Source organism: Rhamphochromis longiceps, linkage group LG22 (assembly GCF_057381845.1).
Source record: "Rhamphochromis longiceps isolate RC_006_pf linkage group LG22, R_longiceps_female_GT1.1, whole genome shotgun sequence".
Taxonomy (NCBI): domain Eukaryota; kingdom Metazoa; phylum Chordata; class Actinopteri; order Cichliformes; family Cichlidae; genus Rhamphochromis; species Rhamphochromis longiceps.
The window spans coordinates 29732661-29760168 of NC_140577.1; the positions used below are offsets into that span (position 1 = coordinate 29732661).

The 27508-nt window shown below is 40.1% G+C and overlaps 1 protein-coding gene across 2 annotated transcripts in view; it reads right to left on the reverse strand.

The window, feature by feature from the left end:
* Positions 1-261: 261 nt before the first annotated feature.
* Positions 262-27508, reverse strand: part of slc66a2 (solute carrier family 66 member 2) — a 35172-nt gene continuing 7925 nt past the window's right edge. For both annotated transcript variants that reach the window (XM_085395717.1, XM_085395716.1), the window contains 2 exons: positions 18791-19007; positions 262-3400 (listed from right to left, as the gene is read on the reverse strand). In XM_085395717.1, coding sequence (XP_085251843.1) covers positions 3190-3400; positions 18791-19007 — 428 coding nt within the window. In that variant the 3' untranslated portion in view covers positions 262-3189. The remainder of the gene's footprint in view (positions 3401-18790; positions 19008-27508) is intronic.

Below are 27508 nucleotides of genomic sequence, written 5' to 3' on the forward strand. Positions count from 1 at the left end.
TAACAGGAAATGAATTTCATATGACAAAACGATGAGTAGAACCTGCCCTCACAGAGGACCTCACAATGATGTGGGGTCATGAGCAGGGGGGATATTAAAGGATGTTATTGGATTTGTCATAAATGATAAACTGGCCAGTCAGTGCTTTCTGCAGCCAATATGAGGAAGAGGTACGATCTTAGCTGAGCAAATTCTGAACTGTGAGTCTGTGAAGTTCATCTCTTTAAGGCATAATTCCAGTTTATTACAGCTTGGGCTTTGTGAACAACATCGCTCACAGAACATATCGACTTGGTCCTGCATAAAAACCTTTTCATAAAATGTATTTAACGTTATTATTGCTGTAAGGAGCGAAATGATGTTTGTGCACTTACACTTACTGGTCAATCCCGAACATTTAAAAAAGAAAAAATTCTAATAACACTGAGAACTCCCATTCATGGGAGCTCTGGTTTCATAGGGACTACTTGTGAAATAATTTAGAATGAATGGGGCTCTATGAAGCTCTATGTCATTGTTGGTTTATTTCAGAATGGCTTAAAATCATCCCACATAGCAGACAGGTCTGGGCCAGATCTGGTGTCAAGCCGGCACTGCTGGCTGACTTCTGGCATAGTAAGTGGTATGTCATTCAGATATGGGCCAGGCCTGGTGTAGATGGCACTATTTATGTGATGGCATGCCACATCTGGCCCGATTGTGGTTTGGTGTATGTGGCCCAGGCTCATAGAAAACAGGTCTTCCCTGGATCCGGCATCAAGCTGGCACTTCTGACTAACTGGTGTCATGGCAGAGTGAATGCGTCATGTTGTATAGAGCACTATGAGTAATCCGGGAAAGTAGAAAAGCTCTATATCAGAATTAGTCCATTCACTGTATGAACAGAGTTTTGTCATATTTCTTTTCATGCTACCATGTTCCAGCACATGTTGTTATTACATGGCTTGACAGTGTGTCTGCAACTGGCCTGTGGCTGCACACAACTTACACATGGCCAACATAGCGCAAAGAATGACGGCCCTTTGGCACAGGACCACCAGTGTGTCTGCAACTGGCCTTGTGCTGGCCCATGTGTGCCACCTCTGGCAAACCAAAGGGCCGTCATTCTCTGCGGTATGTGGGCCATGTGTAAGCCCATTGTGTGGGCCAGATCTGGGCCATACCAATTTTGCTATGTGGGATTGATGTAGCTCAGTTTTTAGATATGTTATGGATTATGATTGTACAATTAGGAGTGGCACAGCATCACGAGCCACTTTAGGGCATCCATGATTCTGATTTCAGGAAGGAACCAAGCAGCAGCAGAGCATTTCTAGCAGCAGCCTCCTGATAGTGGTCATCATCAAACTCAACAAAGTTTGTCTTTTTTATACAATCACAGTCTAGCGCAGATCGATGGATCTCAATGCCACAGCAAGATAGACGATATGGACAAAAGTAACGTTTGAATTCGAGTGTGTTCAGTGCCATTACCACAGGTGTATAAAATCAAACACCTATCCACGCCGTGTGCTTTTACACATCTTTGTAAAAGAATGGATCGGTCTAAAGAGCTTGATGAATTTGAACGTGGTGCTGTAAGAGGATGTGCCCGCTCCAGATTCCAGTTTCTTGAAACCATATCATACTTTATCACATAAAAAGACATGGAGAAAGCTGTATAACGCACATATTTCTTTCACTATAACACCTCACAACAATGCCGTAACAGGCTGACGTCAGCATATTGTAATAAAAACATTTTAGCCCTTGCTCTTCGGAGGGAGCTGCGCTTTCTGAGTGCTCTTGTTTGTTTTTTGTCACACAAGTCTCAGTGAAATATTGGCATCAAGCTGCAAGCAAATGTAAAAATAATATAATTTGAAAAAGCTTTAGAGCGCTCAGCTTCTGGCCGTCAGTTGGCGAGACTTGCTTGCAACACAACAGAAACAGAAAATCTAGTCTATTGTGGTGAATGCAAAGCTGTCACGAGGCCTTAGAATAAAACATGATCCAATTCAGGACAGAAAAACAGCTTCTTGTTATCCTGCAGTTATAGCATGAATGTAGGATGATGTTCAAAATGAAACAGAAGCCGCAAACATCACTAAATTAAGCCCATGATGCGACTTTAAATGCGGTCGTCATCATAAAGATGAGTTCAGACTGAACGCGAAGCTAAACTAGCGCCTCGAGCTATGATTCAGCTGCTAGTCCCACACATAGAAAATTGGCTGCATCATGCTGGCAGCTTAAATTATTCCTTTACCTTTATGAAGCGCAGTTGTAGGCTCGCAGGATAAGTTTAATGATGTTAACACATCTTTGAGCATTTATTTAGGACGTTTTGGAAATGATGGAAATATATATAAAATGTCGGCAAGGGCTTTAGTATAAAAGTCTTGGCATTTGCTTACAAAGGCTAAGTCGCTCAACTTTTTGCTAGTCTCAAGGCCACTCACATTCATGACCAAACGTGAGGAGTTTTCTTCATTTGGTGACTTTGCTTTTCTGTATTTTTGTCGTGCAAGATTGAGTATGACAGCATATGTCGCCCAACAAGCAGGAGACTGACTGGCATTCCTCCACTGTGTTGGGAAAAAACAACAACAAATGTACATTCAGCAATGCTGTATATTAACATTTCTTTTTTTTTGTTTTGATTGATTTGTAACACATTACTGGCAATGCAGCAATCCATGTTGAAAATGTGGGTGCTTTAAGGCAGAAGTTCCAAGCAACATTCATCTTGAGGACGACACAAGCTGGTCCACTTTTCCTTGAGCACTGATTTCAGTGCGTGCATCTGCAGTTTGCATACACTGGATGTTCATGTGCTGTGTGTGCATAATATTCTCCACATGCACAGGATGACTCAAGGTGTATTCTCAGAGACGTTTGCATTCCTATTAGCATGCATTGGGCCGCTTTGATAAGTCAAGAGGACAATAAATAAAACAGGCTGACGTTGTGTGTAACAAGTGTCCTTCGGGTATCACTGGAGACATTGCCACCACCTGGTGTCTGTGTATCTTTGCCTTATTTATGAGTGCGTTGGAGTCTTCATTTATACTAGGAGGTGAGGGGGAGCAGCAGCCTACATCATCTCAAGATGCTTTGGTGCGTGTGTGTTTATACATTTCCACAGTGCCTCGATAAGGCCTTCCTCGCTGCTGCTTTGTAGTGTCCTCAGAGATTATGCCGATGTTCTCAGAGGGCTTTGGCACTGGTGGTGTGAGAAACTGTGTGTGACACTGGTTTCTGCGGGTAGTGGCTGTAGTAGTAAACCTGGAAGAGGATGGTGATGTCCACGAAGACCTGCAGCAGGCCGCAAATCCAGAACTGCACCGGAGCCTGGGTGAGGAGGAAGTACCCCGTTTTAAAGGTGTCACCACTGGTCCACATCAGAACCATCTTGATGCTTGATGGAAACAAGAAGAGAAGAAGAGAAAACAATGTTAATATTGTAGCCCATTACTGTAGCTCTACCATTCTGTATCATTCTTTTGTTACCAGATTTACTGGAGTTAATTTTCTTTAAATTATTTTCAATGTTATTTTTCTAACAAGCACTTCTGACAACATGACAACAGTGTTGTAGAGCTTTGTCGTGCCTTCACCAGCCTTTGTCCAGTTTTTCTTTTTAGTATAAGTTGGTTAATACATTACTTCCTATTTAAAACATGATTAATAGACTTTAAAAGTCGTGTTGCGGTAATTCTCAATAAAAGCAAAGCGATTAGTAACAGGCTAGGTGTCTAGGGGTGCTGCATCAGAAATGCTGTTAGTGACTATTCTCTTAAGAAAGGGAAACAGAAAATGCTGAGGTATGCCAAACTACACAAGAACTGCACTGAAAATCGGTGGGAGCAGGTATGTACAGAGGATATCAGGAGGGAGGTATAACAGTGCCTAAAGACATCTGTAGAGCACGGTAGAGGCTCTGTCATGGTTTGGGCTGTTTTTCTGCCAATAGTGTTGACAATCTTATCAGAATTGATGGAATTGAAATGCATAAAAGTACTACCAGAGTTTGATCCACCAATTAATATCATCTGGAAAGTATCTGATTAGCAAAGGCTTTGGTTTTTAAGCATGACAATGATCCCAAACATACTGCCAGTGCAGTAAAAACATACCCGGATATAATAACTCAAAATTAAACACTATCGGTCATGGACTCTCATCCCCCAGAGCCTGGACCCCAATAGCAGTGTGGGATCATCTTGACAGAGATTGGAATAATCTACATCCGAAGGAAAACTTTCAATGTATTTCAAAAAGCCTGGAGAACTATTCCAGAAGACTACGTAAATTAATAAAACAGTTCAGTCTGTGTTGAGGAATGAAGAAGGTCATACCAAATATTGACGTTTAGGCTCATTAGAATTGTATAAACTCTTTTTGCCTTCTATGCGGTATTTCCATATATCGTTGCACATATTTCAGTAAATAGCTGCACCCATTTCCCATCATCCAAAGAAAGAATAAAGAAATGAGAGACTTTTTTTCCATAATACTGTTATTGCATCAACATGGTTGTTGCAAAAACAACAATGGCAAAAAATGTCATTAGGAAATAAAAATAGAATCCTGAAGAATATGTGCAAAATGAAACTGTTTAGTATTAATGAGTTGTAGACTGCTGTTACAGAGGAAACCAAATTACTGATGGAATAATTTGTTCTCATATTGAACACTTAGGGCCTGTCCGCACATCAACTTCCACATTAGCATTTTGACCAGACCTTTAATGCATCCTGGCTTCATTTCTATTTGGACTGATTTTTTTTTTACTCCATTTGGTCACCAAAACCACATGTTAATGACAGCAGGACACGAGGTCTGAGAGATGCAGGCAGCAAAGAAATAGGAAATATGACACAATAAGTACCAGGGTAAATTGAAGTAATGAATCTCTTCAGGTTGCATGCTTCTTATTAACTTTGCATCCTGTGGCACATTTCTAACTATAAAATTCTGCTTCCGGTTCATACCGAGCTGTTCACAGAGTGCACGTGAGACAATCCAGACATGAATTATGCAGTTATCGCTCTACAAGTGACTGGAGATGAGCGCCCACATGACTTGGAAGAGCCAAAGTTCCTCTAAGCATAATCATCATCCTCTCACTGGCACTGGAAAGCACTGTGAACTCAACTAATGAGATGGAAAGGGAAGCCAAACAAGAGTCAGCGAAAAAAGAACAAAGGCCTGGGGTCTGAAAACACACTTTCTCATACATGTTATCCTCTCCCAAGATAGAAAAACACAATGTACAGCTGCGTATCAAGTAATGCGAGGACATCAGTTCAAAATTGCTTGTAAAGCTCTCTGAAAAGTTTGGCTTGGTGGTTATGGGTGTTTCCCGCTCTCTTTTATGACAGCATCAACAAATCCATCGCCTTCTGCAGAGCTCAGGTACACTCGAATCTGTTTTTAGTTTGCTTGTTGCATTTTTTTAAATTATTTGTTTGAGGCAGAAATACACACAGGCAATGCAGACAAAGAAAGGACTGAACCAGCAGTGTGCCCACAATCCACTCATAGACGTACAGAAGGAGGTCTTGTCAGATGAGCCTCCTAAAGCTACCAGCCTACAACAATGTGAACACATGCTGCGATATCTGAAATCCTTTCACTCAAGCGTGTTAGCTTGGTTGGTCAGCACTATTTGAATGAGCTTTGCAGATATCTTTTTTTCTGCCACTGAGGCAACTGCTACCCTGAATTTGAAGGGCTGGTATATATCCAGTGGTATCTGACTCTGTGAGATACTGCTGGATATGAGTTTTATTGCCCGGGTCTGGAGATATATTTATCTGAGATTTAAAAACTGTGAAAAAGTAGAAGAAAGCATTTCCTTTTGTGGTATTTTGTGGTATTAGCCTTGTATTTGATCTGTAGTGCACTACCTTTTTGCTTTTCACATTTCTGCCCTCATCTGGGTAGTGACCAAAATAATGTTTGGACATCAGACTAGAAAGCCTCTAGGTGACTGTCCTGGATCGCTCTCTACCAGAAGTGGCTCCGGGACACACAGAGCACATGCTGGACAGATAACGCTCTTTTTCCTTCTTTCTTGGGCAGCTTGTGTCCCTCTTGGAGGACCGGTTAGGCAGAGGGACTAAGGATGCTCCCGCTTAGACTGCTTCCCTGCGATCCAGACCCAGTTAAGCATCAGGATGGATTGATGGCTGGAACTCAGTTCCTGACTGTGACTCATTAGGCTGCTTGCCTTTACTTTTATCAACTTGTAAAAGCTAATCAGGTTTTCTTCTTCCCTGACACTGCTAGGCAATGAATGTGATTACCAATGAGCATTCAATCAATGTCACCTACTGAGCTGAATCAGACAGAGCCAAACTGGCCTTCAGTGTGTAATGCCAGGACACAGCGTGTTTCCATCAATGTTAAAAAAATTCTGTGACATCGTTCCCCTAGAATCAGCGTTCACATATTCTAGAACTGAGAACCATTAAACTTAAGTGTTGACCAGCTTTTATTTTTGTTAATCAAATAATAGCTATAATTCTGAAAAACTTCTTATTGATATTCTGGAAAGCAGACACTAAATCTATGTCTTTGTTGTCCTGTATGGGATTCATATATTTAACCATTTCAAAGGTTTACAGAGAGTGGTCTGAAAAAGACAAAATATCCAGTGAGGGCATTTCTCTGGGTGAAAATGGGCAGAATAGATAACTCATTACAAAAAAGGTATGTACAAGATGTCAAACCTTGAAGTAGCTTTGATGTGTTGTACACTAAACTGGTTACACCTTTCCACAGTCCAGGGAAAACAACTCTGTCTTAGTCGTCTGTGATCTCAACAAAACACTTTCACCGCATTAGTCTTACTGAATTCAACACGATGCTGATTTTATAAAATACGGTCTCCATTAGGTTACACAACAGCAATAAAGTGCAGTGTGCTTATTGTGAACGTTATGAAAAAACCCAGAAACATTTGACCTGTGGCTGATGTTCAGGGCATATTTCACCGTCTGATATGAATGTTCCACTAAGAAAGTAAAGTACATTTAGTTGCAGTTCCCAGTGCCCCGCGGATCCTCTGATAGAGCATCCTGATTAAACATGTCGCAGTGTGATGCTTTGATTACTGCAGCAGGTGAATCATGGTGATATGAAGATAAAGAAGAAACAATGAATCGTTGTGTTAGCAGATTTCCTGCCTTTCTATAAGCCGCTTAACAAATGTAAAAGGGAATGGGGTGGAGGAGTGGCTTGTCACCCCAACTGTGTGCACTTTAGCCACACTGGGGCAAAGGCTTTGGAGCCAAATCCCTTCTTGCATTATTTATATCGCCAACCTCACCTTAGACTTATGTATTTTTAAGACGATTTTTTTTGTTGGGTTTTTTTGTTGCAGATTTTGTCATTTTTCTTACACTCCTTTCTAACATTTCTCCAGCTCCTTCCCTGAATCTTTTCAAAATGTTTGCACTGGCATCGTTTTCTCCATTTTTTTAAGCATGTCTCTCTCCTCATCCATTCAGCCTCCCATCAACTCTCTATACCCGTTTGTATTTGTATTCCCTATACCTGCTGTCCTCACACCACTCTTTCTCCACGAGGAGCTTGTTAGCACTGTGAAAACAACCCCCTCCAAACATCCCCCAAAAAACCCCACCACCCACACCTCCCTCAGTGGCTGCTGTCTTAGTTATGGTGCTGAATCTGGATGTAAAGATAAGAGAGGGAGGATTCTTGTTTGACCAGTTCCTTTGGTGGTTCTCTAATAAGATGTGGCAAAGGCAGGGCTGTGGGGAGAGGGTGTCTGGCTACTTATCTGTCACCTTCTCTGAGACAAATGAGGGGTGGAGAGTGCCAACTGAGCTCTGGGCTCAAATGGCAGCAGTGGAGAAGTATAAGCTGCACTGACCACACAGTTTCTACACTGGGTTGCAGATGCATGGTATGGTAACACTGGCTAAGTACAAACTGTCTGTTTATTTGTATCCATTTTCAACATGGTGCACCAATAAAACCAGCAAAGACTGTAAACAGAGTAGTTATAAGCTGTAGAAAAGCATCAAGTTTTTCTATAGCTTATTTTTTCTCAGAATTCTGAGAAAAAATAATTCTGAGGAAAAAGTCATTATTCTGAGATTAAAGTCATAATTCTGACTTTTCTCAGAATTTTTTTTACTGTTTTATTTGTTTATACTGAGAGTCACATTTAAGACAAACTTCCACTGCCTTCCAATGGACAAAACTTGATTTATCTTTCCTTGTCAATGAAAGTGTGTTTTTCTAAAACGCAGTTTTACAATGCTAGCAGTTCTGTGCCAATTCATTCATCTTTGTTTAAAAAGCCTATAAATAAATCAGGCACACGCTTCAACCTCAGCTGTGCTATTTGCCATTTCTTGGGACAAAGCACAAACCCAGCACATGCAGAGGCCAGGGTAGAAACTGTCTGGTTCAGCGCCACAGTAGTTCTCCACTTCTGCCATTTCAGCCCAGAGCACAGCGTGCTGACATCAACAGCTAATCAGAAAAGCATATTTCAGTTCCACAATATGATGTATACAGTAAACTAGTATAAAGTTATAAGGTTTATGTTAAAACAGAGGATCTGTTGTCCATCTATTTTTAGTTGGTTTTTTAGCACATTTCTTTTTTGTGCTTCACTCACACAATGTAATTTCAATTCACTGTCTGGCACAAATTTGTAAAAAGCATAAGGCAAGGATATGAAACTGTGGAAACCTGGAGGCAAAAAACCATTAACAAATTGACTATGATGAACAGAGTAGCAGTGACAACAGAGCTGTAGCATTACAGGAGGAGCTTTTCCGATGGCGGGTTGCCAAGTGGCTTACAGATGTACAGCTAGGCCTATGAGATTTTTCATTTGGATTCTATATTGACTCACTCTTACAAAGTTATACTGTCAAAGCCCGGTACTTCTCTCAGCTGAACTTAGAACTTTTGCATTTTTACAAGACAAAACAAAAACAGTGGGGTCATTCCATCAAGTTTTAATCCAAACATTAAGAAAATACTATTTCTATTCAACTTAAATGCTGAGTCGAGCAAATATGCCAAGTTCTATCATAGGGCAGCTGTGGCTACAACTGTAGCTGCCTCCACCAGTGTGTGAATGTGAGAGTGAATGAATAGCAGAATTGTAAAGTGCTTTGAGGGTCTTGAAAAGCGCTATATAAATGCAATCCATTATTATTATTAAAAGCTATGATTAGACTATCTGCTGATATTTAAGTGCCATTAAAGACAAAATTCAATCAGAAGATGGTTTATGAAGGCCCGCATACCATTTTACACAACTAACTACTAATTTACTAATTTTCTTTAAATAACGATGCTCAAGATTGTATCATTTTGCTGTTCTTTGTGGTCTTCGCTGTCTGGTTGTTCATTCATACATTTATTTACAAAAATATGACTTTAGATCAACAGTTCATTCTCAAAAGAGCTGTAACCCTGAAGGATTGAAAAGAAACAATCCCATTATCATTTAATCATCCAAGAAAGAGAAAGCAGGACCCCGAGTGATGGATCAGATGGAGAGATTTCGTGTTGGACGAATGATCTGAGGATCCTCCAGCTGCGGTGATCCGAAGCTCTGCCTGACAGCCCTGCTACACACAAGTGGTGCCATGCACCAGACCACAGGTGATGGCCTGGCTGCATCAGCAGTCAGTTCAGATCTACCCAAGGCACGTGGCAGTGTGTGCAGACAGCAGCCTGCAGGCTAAATATGGCTCTGGCACCGTTATCTAGCATACTGGGATGCAGCTCAAAATCACAAACCTTATAAGGCTGCAGTTGGCTGTCTGGATGTCCCATTTCTGTGTTTTGTGTTTGTGTGAGCCTGTATGTGTTGTTGTGTTTTATTTGTTTAATGGTGGGCTGGTCAGCATCAGTATGTACCATCTAATAATAGCAGCAGCTTGAAAACTGTTACCACAGCCCCCCTCAAAACACAGGATACACATGCCACAAACACCCCTTTAATCCGGCCTAATGTCCTCCTTAAAGTATCTGCCTTCACAAATATTTATTGTAGACTGGCTGAGATAGTTTCACTTGGTTCCAAGACCAGTGGCACCCACATGATTCAAGAAAACATCTAAATGATCTATTAAGCAGCACTTAAACTTGTATTAACATATCTTCTGTCACTTTCTAGAATTAAATGTCAGAAAATGGATTAAAAAGCCAATTATGTATATTATGTAAGCAAATACTCCACTTTCCGAGAACACTAATAAGAACTGAACACTGTGTTTTATATTATAAATAAAAAAAATAAATGGTTATAAATTCTAGAGTACAATGAATAAAAGAATAACCATCCAGCCATTCTCTTCCGCTTATCCTTTTCAGGGTCCTGGACCCTGGAGAGGTCGCCAGTCTGCTGCAGGGCTAACACATACAGACAGACAACCATTTGCACTCACACCTACGGGAAATTTAGAGTTTCCAATTAACCTATCCCCACTAACTGGATGTCTTTGGACTGTGGCAGGGAGCCGGAGTACCCGGAGAAAACCAACGCAAACACGGGGAGAACATGCAAACTCCACACAGAAAGACTTCTTGCTGTGCAGCAGCAGTGCTAACCACCGTGCTGCCTAAAAGAATAACATAGGAGAAAATTAGCTCCAGATTCAGACTGTTTTAAATTTATGCATGTCTTAATTCATGATTTTATTAATTTTTGATTAATTAGGATTTCATAATTAACAATAAAAAACTGAATTAAAATTAAATATTAATCATAATGTCATTTATTAAAATGAGGTTTTGTTTAGAATAAATTTATGCAACCCCACCCCCCAAAAAACACTTATATCTCAAAAATTAAAACTTGCTTTCTTTTACGCAGACCTGTTGTGATTAATGTTGTGTTAGCCCCTAAAAAGCCCCCCCCCCCCCAAAAACAAACAAACAAAACAAACAAACAAACAAAAAAACCCAGTCAGAGTGAAATTTTCAGTTTTAGCAAATAGCAGCTGGCTGCAGGAGGGAATAAGAAGTATAAACATTCGCTGATAAAAGACGAGGCTGACGAAGATGATGGGGAGCATTCACTTTATCCTTATGATAAAAAAAAAAAAATCATAACTACTGGAGGCTGCCAATGACAAATTTGGTTTAGCATTCGAATTAAAAGAATGACATTTAACTTAAAGTTATGTATACTGGGAAACATACGATTATGATTGATGAGGTTAATATAACACCTGAGGGTAAATAAACAGATAACTAACATGGTTTCAGATCTGTCTTCATGGACATGAGCCATGTCTTCCCGAGTTCCCTTCATGATTAAAAACAACAACAACAACAACAACAACAACAACAACGATAACAAAACAGCTTTGCTACCTCCTGTCTGGTGCAGCGATGGTGTATGTCTACACGCTGAGTACATCTGAAATGATTCATAGCAATATCTACCCCGCTTCAACTCCACCCACTGCCTACTGGGGAGTGTGGAGACGTGCACTACTGTGAGTCTGAATATATAAATACTAGAAAGTGGTGTAACTTAAAATATACCTACAGTCAGAGTGGGAGCTTGCTGCCTGGGCCATTAATTGAGAGGAAGTCAGCATTATCCTTTACCATGTGGACATGTTTTTTTTTCCTTTTTAGTTCCAGGCACTTACAGAAAGTAGCTCTCTTGTTTACACGTGTGCATTTCTTACTTCCTCTTAACTACACATACCCCGAACACAAGAACAAACCTGATAGTAACACTGCAGCCGAGTTCTAACCTTGAAAATTGTAAATTGAAACACAACATCCTTCCTTTATAGATTTTCGCTTCATATCACACACACACACACACACACACACACACACACACACACACACACACACACACACACACACACACACACACACACACACACACACACACACACACACACACACACACACACACACACACACACACACACACCCCTTGATTGTTGGCTGAGGTAAGTAACCTAGCAACAGCCTGCCAGACTCAACAGGTTGTGCTCAGGGGAAGGAGAGGACAAACAATAAACAGGACTGGAAATGACAATGTCCTCCTTTTGAGGAAGATTTAGCTTCAGACTGTGCAGTAGGGTAACAAAAGAAAAAGCAGAACTAACAGGAAGCTTCATGTTCTCACAGACTGGGGGCTGGAGTTCTTTTGGCTATATTTGAACTAACTCTATGGATAACAGAGATACAGGGACTACACTGTGTTTATCATTTGAGAACTAATGAGACTGTATCACTGACAATTTCCCCCTGCTTCATATAGCTTAATCTATATGATCTCAATTTATTAGCAGGTTTATATTTTATACTAATAATTGAATTCTGCTAAATAGTGGAAAAAGCTTTAATATAACCATTGGTCCCACACAAACAAGCAATTAGTTATACTGATTTCTGGTGTTAGTAAAACTTTCAAATAAATAGATTCTTTTAACAGAGTAAGAATCATATATGGCCATATGGCCTGGTCTAAAAGCAGAGACCTTTCATATCCTATAATCTGGTTTCCCACATAGTTATATAACCTTGGAAGTTTACCAAAATGCACTTTTTGAAGTTTTCTCTAGTGAGAACAACATCCTGGGCACCAGTGCTTTTTGTTTACTCTACATCACTGATGTTAAATACTGCCAGCGTTGTTACTGAAACTATGATACACTCCATGATCTCAATGGTCAAAATGAGATTTCGTTTCTTATGATGCTTGGAATTGTATTGTTGTAGCATCTATACCAGTATAAACTGCAGGAGATCATTGTTGTGATTTTGTGCTATATAAATATAATGTAATTGAATGGGTTAACAGATATGGTTGGAGTTTGAGCTTCATGGAGAAAAAAATATTTGTCTGCATATATCTTTAATAGATTTCTTTAAATTTAAACACATAAACTGACATTATTATTAGAAGTTGGCACCGTCTTCCATGTAAACTTGGTTCTTGAAGGATTGCTCCAACTATTATAGAGCAATCCTTCCAACTATTATAAATAGCAGACCACACGTGGTCTGCTATTTACTAGGGGTGCAACGATACTCGTATCAATATTGAACCGTTCGATACAGTGCTTTTGGTTCGGTACGCATATGTATCGGAACAATACAAAATTTTTAATTTATTTTATCAACTTTTCTTCTGACGATGCTGTCTGTGTTGAGAGCTCAGTGGATCTGCGCTCGACTACTCCGCCTAGGCAGCACTGTCGAGCGCAGATCCACTGAGCGCAGCGCAAGCTAGCAAGACAGAAGCTAAGCTCCTTGCAACATAGCACATTGAACCCCCCCCACCCTCATTCAGATGTGGCGTTTGGAACTATCTTGGTTTTCATGTGACATATGACCCTGAAGGTAAGTGTGTCATGGACAAAAGTAAAACAGTATGTCGGATGTGCCACGCAATGCTCAATTACATGGGTGGGAACTACTGCGTTAGCGCAGTTTGCTCGTTAACGTGTTGACCCATCCAGCCCCACGCACGGGGTGATCCGCGGTAGCTCGTTAACGGAGATTTGCCGTGTTGTGGCGTTAACGTCATTTCAGATTAACGCTGACAGCACTAGTGGGAACACAACGAATATGACTGCACATTTACTCCGACATCATCCTAGTGCAAAGACAAGTGGAAGGAGACAAAAACAACAAGCACGCATGCTACAAACTTTACCCGAGTCATTTAGACAGCCGTTAGCACATGATTCTCCTTATGGGGACCTGATATGTTTAATATGCTGCTGAGAATATAGCCCAGAAGAAGCGTATACTGTAGTATAGCTTTTATTTTGGAAAGAGCCATTTCTCTGTAATAAACTCTCTTTTCCAAAGATGAGTGATTTCTCGATCAGATAGAATTATTTTTTTTTATTACTACTTGTTTCAGCAACATTAAATTTAAAAACTGTACGTTTGAGTTAAAATATATATTTATAATTTTAATAAATGACAAATTAAAAAAGCATGAACATTTTTTTGTATCGAAAAAATATCGAACCATGACACCAAAGTATCGAACCGAACTGTGAATTTTATGTATCGTTGCACCCCTACTATTTACCTTAATCGGTTAATTATTCAATAACTTGTGATCCCATGAAAACATAGTGGTGGTTAGTTAGATGTAGATGCAGCGACAAAGATCCTATACGATTACTCACTGAACTGACTGTACACAGCAGAAAATAAAAAGGAATCTGTTGTCATGGCAAGGTAATATGGTTAAAGTGAAAAACTTTAAACTAATGAAACTGATGTTTAATTCAGTTCCATTTTATTAATCTCAAAGTAAGAGTCGTCATTCCCTATGTACAGGCACTTTATAGGGAATCGTGACAGTGGGAAAGAATAACTCCCTTTTAACAGGAAGAAACCTGGAGCAAAACTAGGGCAAAGGGAAAGGCAGCCATCTGCTGCAATGAGGGGGGGGGGGAGACTTTGGTTAGTTTTACTGGAAAGCATTAATCTACAATATAAGACAACAAAATTTACTTTATCTCAGAAGTCTAGCTAGCTACACTATTCCGGCTTACAGTAGTGTTTACAGTACCTCTGTAGTTAGGCTTTCTTTCTACCGACAACATCTGAACTGGTCACTTGTTTGACAGCTCATACCTGATATCTAAACAAGGTATAAACCTAAAATTTAACATGCTAAGATATAGCACTTGTTTTTTTGGAGGTTTTTTTTCCTCTGATGTGATCTTGAAGTCATTTTGCTTGGATAACCACTCCTGGTGAGATTGTAGCATTGTGTTAACATGCATCTGCCCTCTTAATTCCTAAGGAAGTAGTAAGAGTGTACTTACTTCTTTGCTGGGCTGTACAGAGCTCAGAATAAATGTTCTTTGTCATGTGACTATGTGTGTTACGACTCCTGATGTAATGCTGTTTAATATGCAAATCTCAGTGTACAGGTACCTCTCCGTGATTGGTGGAACCAGAAGAAGGATCATACGGATTGGCTAACCAGCTGGAGATGGCTCATATGATGACACCGCCATGGACGGCCAGTCATTCATCCTCACCTCATTCCAACCAGCAGACCAGGAGTACAGGAGCATGTAGGGGTGGACTGCCTTTTTGTTTGATTATAGTTTTCTCCTGTTTTTCGTCGTTAGGGAGGCAAGTTGCTTTCATTTAGTTTGATTCTTTTGGTCAGTTAAGTTTGGTAAATCCTCGAGATAGGCTCCTTTTGTTTGTTGTTTTGGCGTTAGGTCCACCCCGAAGCTATAGCCAGCTAGTTCTTTTGTGTCAAATGACCTAATGAATCAACATATTGTAAATAAATCATTATTAAACTACTATTAATGCCACCAATTGTGTGATGTGGCTGCTCGGGGTCTGACGAGGATGGATCACCCTTATGTTGTGGTCTGGCCACCCCTAGACGGGCCATAACAGTGTGTAACATATAGGGCCGAGTTTAATTAAATGAATCAAGATGAGAAAGAAACTCCTAGAAATTCATAAGCAACACGGTGAGTCACAAAAATCAGCAACTGCAATGACAAGACTGCGTAAAAGAGAGTTCCCACTTCTTGCCATTGCAATCTTTTTGTAAATACAGATAGTGGAACACGTCGTAGAGCCCGATTAAATCTATGATTAAAACGGCTGTTGGCTATTTGCCTGTAATTCCATCATGATGTATTTTCCCACAAAAATTTTTTCCTCCTGTTTTGACAGCAGCATATATGGTTCTTCCTATCAACATCAATGACAAACATTTCTGTGTGCTGTCAGTACTTCAGAAGAATAAAATTCTTTTCTACAGGCCAGAACAAGAAACTCAGTCATAAAAGCAGCACAAAAACCAACATATTCCTTTAGAGCATCTAAAATATATTTTACAGAGTACAACTGAGAGCACAGACAGTCTCCAATGCACCATAGAGATACCATTATGCCTGCCCTGACCCAAAATAATGTTTACAACCTTTGCCTACAGGTTTGTCGAAATGCAGTGTAGAAAACAGCTAACTTTGTCAGGGGAAGAGGAACCTAGCAAACAAGTAAGAAACACTTTCTAATCACACAAAAATCACAAAATGCACCAGATTTAGCAATATAAGAACAACTGAGTGTGGGGTCCTTCAGCAATCACACAGTGTAGAGAGCTTAAAGGACAATGTTGGTGGTGGAGAGAGTGTCGGGTGGGCAGAAAATATAAGGAAATCAAAAATAAATAAGGCATTGGACAGAGAGGGTATGGAAAGGCCCAGCGTGGGAGCTGTCATGGCCGGTTAAGTGGACAGGCAGCCCTGCTGGAGCTCTGTTATCTGTCTGCCGCAGAAAGTCAACCAGCAGAGAGGAGGGTATATGAGTGTGCGTGTGTGGGGTTCTGCTCTAAGGCAGGACACACACTGTGAGAAAGCTTTTTATTGCATGTTCTGTGAACAATCTCAGATGAACAGGTCTTTTCATATGGACATCATCAGTTTAATCTTTCCAAGTACTTTTAGCAACTTAAACATCTCTATCTAAATCTAGTTTAATCATATGGATTCTCTGTGGGTTCTTTTTAAATCCATGCCTGCAATTACTGTAACAAAGTATACAATTCCAAAAAGCAGTTACCAGGGCTTGGCCACAGCTCAGAGAGCTGCTAGGGCCAATTCTGAAACTGTATATGCTTTCAAAAAAATCAATATTATATCACAGTCTCTAATTACAGCCTGAGGCTTGATGCAGATCTTCATTAATGAGCCTAAATGACACATTAGCAACTGACGTGGGGAAACAGAATACTTCATTACCATACTGATTCTCAGGCAAAACTTCAGATAGCCAATTGTCAGGCTGAATTAACACATGGTTGCTGTGAGCCGTGCTCTTACTTCAGGTGCCAGAGATACTTAATAAGCATGTGTCAGTGTTAATGATCACATGTGCGACAATATCATCTGGAATCATTACGGTGTGCTGCTGTACAGCCACAGAGCTGTCTGTGATGGAAGCGGCACTCACAAAAGAAACATTATTTAACAGGGCAAAGACAGTATCATTAATCGAGGACAGGACTAAATCTGTTTTAATTTTCATTGGGCTGACTCTCGATAAATTACACTGAAGACCTAAGTAGTTGATGAAAATAAGAGCGTGTTGGCCAATAACCATTCTGCATTTAAAGTTGATTATAGTGGCAAACTTCTCTAAGAAGCCTGAAGACTGAGTCTATCCTTTTCTAAGTTTGGGTCTTATTATTTCCCATCTTCTGATTTTGGGGGGGGGGGGGGGGTTGTAGTCTAACATTAATACAGTCTGATAAACAACTAAAATGAATAGGAATACAGTGTGTAAGGTTCCTTGTTTCCATTCTAAGATGAGAGATTTGAACCTTTACGTCATGTCAGAACTTTTGAAATTTTAGTGGTGAGAACATTTGGGTCAAATGTTTGTTATCCAGTTAAAATCCCAGGTCCCTGCAGGACACATCTGTCAATTGAATTTGGGGGCGTGGCTTAACTTTCACAGTGTCATACTGCATTTTTGGACAAAAGATTTCTTGGGACCCTCTAGCGGGAACTGCCAATTAGGGTGCTTTCCTGAGAACTGCATACCTTCTGGGATGTTTTTTCCATTTAGATTTGCACCACCAATAACAAGCTTAAAAAGCCGCCCGGATCAATGTGTCTTTCATGATGACAGTGTTGTTGAAAATTGCAGGCTTGCATACATAAATAGACCAGTGTCAGCTGAGCAACTGATGGGTTCAGTAGTTTTTAAGATTGATTCCTTTTTTCTATTTTTGAAGTACATTTGTTTTACAAACTCTTGCTGGCTGTTTTATATGTCTAAGCAACAAGTAATTAAACAACTGGCTAATTATATCATGAACAAGCTTAATGGTTGCAGCTTATTTGTAACAAAGATCTTTAAAAAACATAAATCGTCCCAAATTTGCACTGAACAAACTACAAGACATCTGGAAAAATGTTCCTTTTATAGACGAGATCAAAGTGGAGATGTCTGACCATAATGCACTGTAGCACGTTTGTCGAAAACCAAACACAGCACATCAGCGCAAACCCTAACCCTAACCCACTGTCAAGCACGGCGGTGGAAGTGTGATGATTTGGGCTATTTTGCAGCTCCTGAGTTACTCCTCTGTCTACCAAAGTATTCTAGAGTCAAATGTGGGGTCATCTCATGCAACAGGATAATCATCTCACACACAGCAGCAGATTTACAACAGAACGTCAGAAGAAGAAAAGAATAAGGGTGTTACAGTGGCTCAAAGTCACTGCCTGGTGTAATAATTTTTTGTTACAGTATTTCGAATGGTGAGCATTCATAAAACGAGCTGCAAGTATTGTAGCGGCTAAGGGTAAGGGTAAAAATGACTTCCAAGCCCTCCAAATGCTGTTAGCTACTCTTTGGTTTCTCCACAAACAAAGCTTTTTGCTCAGGAATTTGACCAAAAAACACATGGAGATACCTCAACTTGTCATCTGAGCTCAACGCCAAAACAGCAGAGCACATATGTATTGTCTAATAACTGTCTGCTTTGTGTTTTGGTAGGGCTCAGTCACTGGGATGTATATATGAGAATACCAATCTTAATAAAATCTTCACAAGCACTTTGACTGAGCTCTAGAAGGTCATTGCTGATACAATTGGGAAAAAGATCTAAGAGTTCAGTACTGCTTTCATCTGCCTTTCTTCTAATCCAAATATTCCCACAATGCTTGCTTTGAGTCTGCTTTCAAGATCCAAGTTTTTATCCATTGCATCCCCTCATGACTGAATACATAAAGTGGATTCTTTATGAAAATGGCAGATGTACCTCATGCCTTCTGTGGATTTGTTCTGATAGTTGCAGTAGAGCTGCGGTGTACCCAGCATTGCTTCGGTGAAGACTGCCAGGAATCCCAAAGTCTCCACGAACAAAACCGAGTCCAGGAGGAGGTAGGTGATGTACGCTGCCACCAGAGTGAAGGCCAGCACGCACTGCACATAGTCCACAAAACGACTCCATGACCAGAAGTAGTTCCAGTCAAAATCTAAAGGTGCATAACATGAGAGACACAGAAATGAGTTTAAAAATCATTCTTCTAAAAAGATTCATTTAAAAAAATGGTTCCTAATGGTCTAATCCCAACTATGGAAGGCACTTTTATTTATATACTGCTTTTCCAATCTTAAGATGCATCCGGTAAAACCAGAGACTATAAAAAGTCAGTAAATTCATGTGATTACGATTTTAAAAGATTATGCTGGCAACCAATGAGCACACACGATACCAGTGACTGATATTTGACAGGCCAATAAAAACATTCAATGGTTTCCCAGATAACTGGCTCCTGGAATGTTCACTACTGACCAACCGTCAGGCTTCACAGTGATCTGTGATAAGCAATCCTCCATGTTTTGATGCAGCTTTACTGAATACTCAAAGTCCTTCAGACTATTGGCCACATTTAACTATGCATTGATGCAGTGCTTTATTCTGTACACTTCAAGCTCATTATTTATCTCACATCAACATATAGATTAATGCAAACTCCATGCAAAAGGCCCGAGTCTGTGATTTAACCAGGAAATGCTGTTCACCGCACCACCATGCCACCAATGGTCACCACTGGAACCACTGGGTTGATCCTAATTGCTAAGTGCCTAAGCCTAACCAGGTGAGTTAAAATACCTACACCTAATCAGATGGAGTTAAATTAGCCCCTGACCAGGAAGACATGGCCTTCTTTTACTGTGGAGACACTTTCATCTGATGTAATTAAATGAAATTTAAATACATGACCCTAATCAGGTGAATTCAGTTGGATTTACTCTGTTAGGATATTTTTATTGCCAAAATTCTGAAAACAGTACCCCAGAATACGTCATTAAATCGTTGCATTTGGGGTAAATGTTCTTGTAACTTGTAATTTAATTAAAAAAAAGCTTCATCCTCAGTGGATGAGCTCTGCAAACCTTTTAGTAATCTGCACATTAAGTTGTAATATTTCTTGTGTAGAAGGTGTATTTTTCTTATAGGTAGGGCAGAATTTTAACATTCATAATTAAAATCCCAAATGCTTATTACCATTTGGAAATGATGTTCGATTCATCGTTTAATAGTCAAAGGCAATTTTGTGGTGCCAATTTCTTGTTTTCCAGCACTGGAGACAAGGGATCATCTACTAATCCTCTCTGTTTTTATTTATTTATTTATTGAAGCCTCAAGTTGATAAAATCAAACAAACTACTGCTGTTATTTTTTATTTAATTAAATAACTACAAAAATTAATATGTCACAATTCCCTTCTCATAATCAGAACACACACCATGTTACCATGCAACAAATATCTGAGCCGGTCCCCACTGGAATCAGTTCTCATTAAGATTCTTGTAAAACAGAAACATTTTACTTGTGGTCTTGATGAGTGGATGAGGGGGAGGAAGAGAGAATGTGGTGAAAAACTGTGAAAGGAGTGTGTGACGGTCAGCCGAGGTTGTGTTTCTTTTCCGTTGTAGTAATGGGATGAATGGGAATAGAGACACTGATGAATGATTTAAACCCTGTTATCAGTCCCAGTGCCTCTCATGTGCATTCTTGTGTATGTAATTATTAGGTAAAGAATCTGATCACAGCAGCACTGTCTTCCTGTAATAAGCAAACAAGCCAATACTAATCACACTGTTATGTCTCCCGGCTTCATCGCCCAAGACTCAACTTTAACTGAAGGAAACGGTGACATTAATTCAACTTTGCCTATAAAGTCTTTGATGACTAAACACATGCGATATATCGTTATTGTATTAAGGCAGTGAAACCACAACACAAGTAAAAAATTAGGAGAGTGAAAGCTTTAACCATGAAAGTCCAATCATGGCTGAACTCCCACTGCTGCATCGCAAATGCAATTTCTACAAGCAACAAATGTAATCGAGCTGATTTACTTAATCATGTCTAAATGAGGCTTTGCTTATCTAAATGGCACATCTAAGTGCTCCACGAAGGCCAACTGCATAGGCCTGTATAGGCCTCCTGAGAAAAGCCTATGAACTGCAGAAGAAAAACAGAAAACAATACCAAATGCCAACCATTGCTTAGCCAAATGCCTGAATTGGACAATCCCTTTCTTTTTTTTTTTTTAAATTTCACACAGACTTGATAAAATCTGAAGTAAAAGAGTGGGAATGTTTATGACATTTGAGTTTAAGAGTGAATGGATGGTTGTTTCATTACAGAATTAATGGCAACCGATTCTGACATTTCGATGGCATTTCCACATATATTTACGAAACTGTGCCAGAAACCCAGCTCTTTAAAACTGAGCCAATTCAATTGTATCTCTTTGAAAGCAAAGCTAAACAAATACAACAAATGTAATTGAATTCTCAAAGAGCCATTTAAAGCAGGTCATAGCCTGCCAATCCAGCACACACTAAGATTTTACCATGGAAAAAAAAAATCAGTATCCAAGATGGTAACACAATATAGTATTGAACAAAAGGAAAGTGGAGCTTTCAGTGGTACGCTGGAGCATGTACTTACTCCTGTTCTGAGTTTAATTAAGAATACCCACAGACAGCTGTTATGTGTGCTCTAAAGCAGTGTTTATACTGCAGGCGTAGATATCTGGTGTGGTTGTGAAGCCCTGCTTGCAGCTGAGCCAAAGGACTATGAATCTGGGCCAGCCAGCACCAGGCTGGCACTCTGTGATAACAGCCAAATATAGTCAGAAGTGATGAAGGGCAATCAAACATCGTTCAACACCAACCTAGAGCTAAAGCCATCACACCACAAGTACAAAACTGAATATATGGTAGGAACCACATGTGACTGCCGGTAATGAAAACAATGGGTGCCAGTATGGGCTCAAATTGTGGTCATAAATATTTTGTACTTGTAAATCAGGATTTGTATGTGTAAAAAGAATTTGTGTGTGTGTGTGTAAAAAAGATGTGTATGCGTAAAAAAGATTTGTGTGTGGACTTTGCCAAAAAATAAGTGTCAAACTCTGCACTCAAGTTTCAAGTTACAAGTACGAATTTTGACCCTATTTTTCTTCCTTTCATCTGATTGGATAGTTAAATTTGTGATTGACATGACATTGACCAATCAGGGAACAGATGGGTTTGGCTGTCGGAGGGGTGCTTTATGGAGCTTCAGGTCCTTGAAGGGTAATACAGTTTGAAGCTGGAGGAGGATCTCTATATAAATATCCGATAGAAGCTAGGTCACCTAACTTTCAGCAGCTGTTGAAAGGATAAAGTTGTGGTATGTCAGTGGTTGGAAAAACCATTATTACTTTAGGATTAGCTTAACACAAAGTCAGGGCTGACCCGGGACCATTGCTGTGAGTCACAGTGCGCAGCATATAGGTCCTTTCACATCAGACGCAGCATGTGCTGCTAATGCTAACGAAAAGCCAAAGATCCAGAATTTGTTGCACTGGCTGCTGGGCTCTGTGGGTTTTTGCAGCAGTTTAACCTGTACTAGATGCACCTGCTCCTTGTCGTAAAATTCTTCATTTAGGCAATTTCCATCATGCTTTTAACTGAATGAGTTATATATATATATATATATATATATATATATATATATATATATATATATATATATATATATATATTAGGGGTGCAACGATACACAAAATTCACGGTTCGGTACTTTGGTGTCACGGTTCAATATTTTTTCGATACAAAAAAATGTTCATGCCTTTTTAATTTGTCATTTATTAAAATTATAAATATATATTTTAACTCAAAAGTACAGTTTTTAAATTTAACCCTAACCCTTGTGCGTGTTTTTTATTTTGACAGCGAATGCGCACCTGCGGACCACTTATGTGCAGCCCTGGTTATTTAGCTCGTCATATTGCAGCCACAGAAATTCTTTTGTCCATGAAACCATAAAGCTGCACTTTCTTTTTGCCTTATAGTCTGATTTGTCATAACTTTTCCGTTTTGTGGTAAGCTTTTCTTTGGCTGTCTACCAAAATGCACCAGCTCTGCATATGCACTTCAAACAGACTTTAAGCAGACCTCAAAGAATTATGACAGGAATATTTACTTTTCAATGTTGTCTGTAACCAAGTATAATGTCCATGTTCAACTCAGATACATTCCTGTTGTGATAAGTTGCATTTATGGTTTGGAAATGGAACCATCAAGAGTATATGTCCCGATATACATCCTTTACCAGCAGGATGTATATCGGCATGTATTTGGAGAATCCTGACCTTTTATGAGGAAAACTGGCTTCCCTGCAAGATAATCTAAAGAACAAGGGTGGGGTTTTGTTTGATTCCAGATATATCAGGATATATCTTATTCAGGAAATTGAAAAATAAAAAGTGCTTAGTTTGCATGCTCTTCCTGTGTCAGAGTGGATTCTCTCCAGGTACTCTCGCCTCCCACAGTCCAAAGTCATACATGGGGTTAGACATATTGGTGATTCTAAATTGACCGTAGGTGCAAATGAGAAAATAATAATAATAATAAAAATAAAAACGTCAATAAATTCAGCTGCTGTAAGAAACAATTTTCCAAATACAGTATAAATAAAGTATTTTGCATTGCATCACATAACCATTAGTAATTCAAAATTAGCCACAGATGTGAACATGAGTGTGGATGCTCTCTGTTAGTCCTGTGAAAGACTGCATGATACACCAAGTTAAGAAAATGGATGTATAGATGTAATTAATAGGCAGTGGAATGCCTCTCCTATATCAGCTCTTCTGCTACTTAGTAGTAGTGCAGTGTGTAGCCTCACTGTTACCTATACAATCGAGTTAAAACCCCCCAAAAAGAAACCTGAAAGCTGCACTGTGTAAGGCTAATTAATAAAGGTAATTTCATACTGCACCCTAACCTTTTTGAGCCATAACATCATTTGTTCTCTTTCTCGATGTAAATGTGTGAGCACTAATGTATCGACAGGATTTCTTTTTCTTGACTTCTCTCCCAGTTTTCACTGATGTAATGAACCGGGGGCTGGAGAGGCTTTCATTTCATGCCTTAGCATGAAATGAAAGCTTCATTTTTTTCCATCTTGCAACCTGACTGCATGATCACCGATTCTGCAACACCTTTCAAATGAAGACTGTTAACCTTCGCAAATAAAAGGCAAACACTGTGACCGGGACATGCATCTTAACTGTTGTGCAATTTCAGCTTCCTATTTCAGTAAATGCGCTCCTTCACGTCGGTGCTGCCTCGTAATCAGCTTTCAATCATGCATGTGCAATTTCTGGAGACTTATTTGCCTTCAGCACTGAAAAGTAGCAAACATTTTTTAAAAGTAGTCTGTCGGCCCACTTCACAGCGACCACAAATGGATGTTTATTACTGTAGTGTACCTTGGCCATTCCCTACCATACACCCTCTCTTGCTGTGCCACTTGTGTGCCCGGGGGAATTCTTGCCTTCCCCTTTAATCCCCATGCTGTGTGGCAGCCGTTGTGGCATTGTGTGGGAACAGACTGAAGCTGCACACAATAGACTCCCTGCGGTGGCCGAATGTCTCAGTTTGTAGTCCCGCAGGGTTGCGGTACATGTGTAGGAAGGCACGGGTCAGAGCTGGCGATTCCAATCGCTTGTTTACCGGCTGTTTCCTGCCAGCTTCAGTTAGGCCCCAGAAAAGTCTAAGGGGGTAGTTGAAATAATGGCTGTCACTCAAAAGCACCCGTGGGACAAGCGAGAACATTATTATAAAAGACGGTTATAACAACCTGGGAAATTGAACCTGGATCGCAGCGGGCTTCATTTTCTGAAATTTGGACAGGTAGCTTTTTCACGGTGACTAATAGGCTTTCACTGCCAAGTCACAGCAACTTCCTCCACATTCAGTCTAAAAGTTCAGCTCCTTCCTGCCTGTAGGGAATGGATAACTTCACCTACAGGATAAGGTGATATATTCTAAGCTGCCAAACCCAATGAAGCTATACAGGTGCAGACCCCCATGGGACCAAAATGAGCAATGAGCCATTCCCAGACAATAGAAAGAAATGGAAATCTTTTGTATTGCCATGTACCTCCATAACATCATTAGGCCAACATCTCTGTGATATGGGACCACTGAATCATTGTGACATAATCACATAACATAACTGTAGTTATTAAATTCTTCACCACATCAGCACAGGGACGCTTTTCTTTTTGTGGGAAAAATGCTACAAAAAGAGACTCCTTTTTACATTTGGACTTTTACTAATTATTTTTTATTTTTTTTTTACATCAAAGAAAATCTTAAATTAAAAAAAAGAATTTGGGATTGTATACCATCTGGGTGTAGCCACATGACTGAGAAGGAACATAAAGAACCCAGAACGGCTTGTGTTTCGCCGACTTCATAGAAATACTAAGATATATATTGTGTTTTGCCATGGAGTCTAAAATTGCCTAGTTAATATTACCAGTCCATTTTCTCCAACTCTATTCAGTCTGCAGCACTGTACAGGTGACAGTCATTTTGCAGCAACCTTGTCACTATTTGTGTAGGAATGTGTGGTTGTGACTGGACTCTGAATGAATTTGTGTTTATGTAGACCAGGGGTGTCCAACTCCAGGCCTCGAGGGCCGGTGTCCTGCAGGTTTTAGATGTGTCCTTGATCCAACACAGCTGATTTAAATGGCTAAATGACCTCCTCATGTCTTGTAGTTCTCCAGAGGCCTGATAATGAACTAATCACTTGAGGCCTGGAGTTGGACACCCCTGATGTAGACGTTCTAAAAGTCACCAACACTGATACCCAGCATTCCCTTTACACTGCCAGGTTTCCATTTTCCAGTGTAGTTCACAGTAGGATGTCAGGGAAGTGATCTGCTCATCGCTTTGTCATTAATGGCCAGTCGCTAGTGGACATTGTAGGCTTCTGTTGCCTTGGTACTCTTCTAATGTGTTTAGCATTCACTGATATGTCATATATCTTCTTAGCTCTCACTGGTTGGTGCTTCAGTGGCTTGTCTCAAAGCTCGACCCAGTTCATGTCATCAATGGTTATTCTGTTAGCAGTCATTTGAAGTCTCTTGGTGTTACTGACTTTCAGTGGTCTCTGGTTGCCATGTGACTGCTAGTTGCTTCATGTGTGGATGCGCCTTAAGAAGATGTGTCAGGAAGCAGAATGTTCTTCATCATCAAGTTAATCATGATGATGAGATTCCAAAAGAAAGGACAACACCATCAAAGTAAAGATGGGTTGAAGATAGATACTCAGCTTCTTCATAATAACACCCTGCATATGTAACTTTGTAGCTGATAGCCGAGTAAAAATCAGGAGTTAAAGTAAGTACAAGTACACTGACCCATCTGTTAAAACTGTTGTTAAAGCTTTCGGGTTTCCATACTAAACTAATTTCCCCTGCTCCAACCCTGGAGCTCTGTGTAGATGTGCTGACTGGAACAAATGCAAAAATGTCAGATATTTGCATTCACAGAAGTAATAAAAGGCCTAATATAAAAATCAAATGACTTAGATGACTGAATGGAGCTCAAAACAAATGAAAGTGTGGATGTGACGGAGAGAGCTGCACCCTTTAGGGAACCAACACAGTTCCTGTCATGGTGGAGTAGAGTTTCACATTTTGGTTTCCTTGTTGCCTCCTCTTATAGATCCTCTAAAAAGTTTGACTCAAAAACAAACTTTTGCACTGTCTTCCTGCTTTTTCCCCCCAAATCCTTTTACCTCCACCTGAGTGATTGCCAGCATTTCTGCTTCAGACACAGCCAAATGATCTGATCTTTTAATCTTCTTAAAGGATTGCAGCAGGCAGTCTTGCACATAAATCACACTGAGCTGCTATTACACCAGGACTTAACTTCTCTCTCAAAACTACACATGCCACAACAAAAGACTTACAGTCCAGCACCGACGCACACATATGTGAGTGAGTCTGAGGCACCTGTATATAGAAAGGTTGCAGCTTATCACATTTATTGCAGCTTCCTTTGGGCAGTCCTGGGAAGTTCTATTAAAAGTCACCTACATTTTGTCTGTCTAGGTGCAAATGTCCTGCTGTTTCATGAAGGTGCCTGGTGTGATAATGCTGCTGTGCTCTTATGAGAACAAATGAGGTATTATTGAGGCTCCGAGAACGCAAAGGGAACAAACTGGACAGTCAGACAAATGCACAGGTTGAGAAACTGTCCTGAGGACTAAACAGCACCACAGTGAGTCACTACAGAGCGACATGGTGTGAACCGAATATCTGCTCTCTCTAATGTGTTTGTTCTGTGCCGCAGTTTTGATCTAACAGTCTTTTCTCCCTGTGTATTTTCTCACTTTTTATCGACGGTGGACTACAGCATGCTTGCTCTTGATATTTTCAATAGTGAATCAATGAACAGCAGCAAGGCAGCAAGGCAGCAAAGCTGCGATCAAAGAACATGGCTTTCTGTCAGCAAGGGTCTAATGACACTTGGCAGAGCTCACTGATCGATGACCATTCAGAGCCCAGCGATGGCAGCTTCCACATGTGGTCAAAGTCACACAGCAGCAACACACACAGGTCAGAACACACTGAATCAAAGAAGCAATGACGCTAATGAAAAACGATTC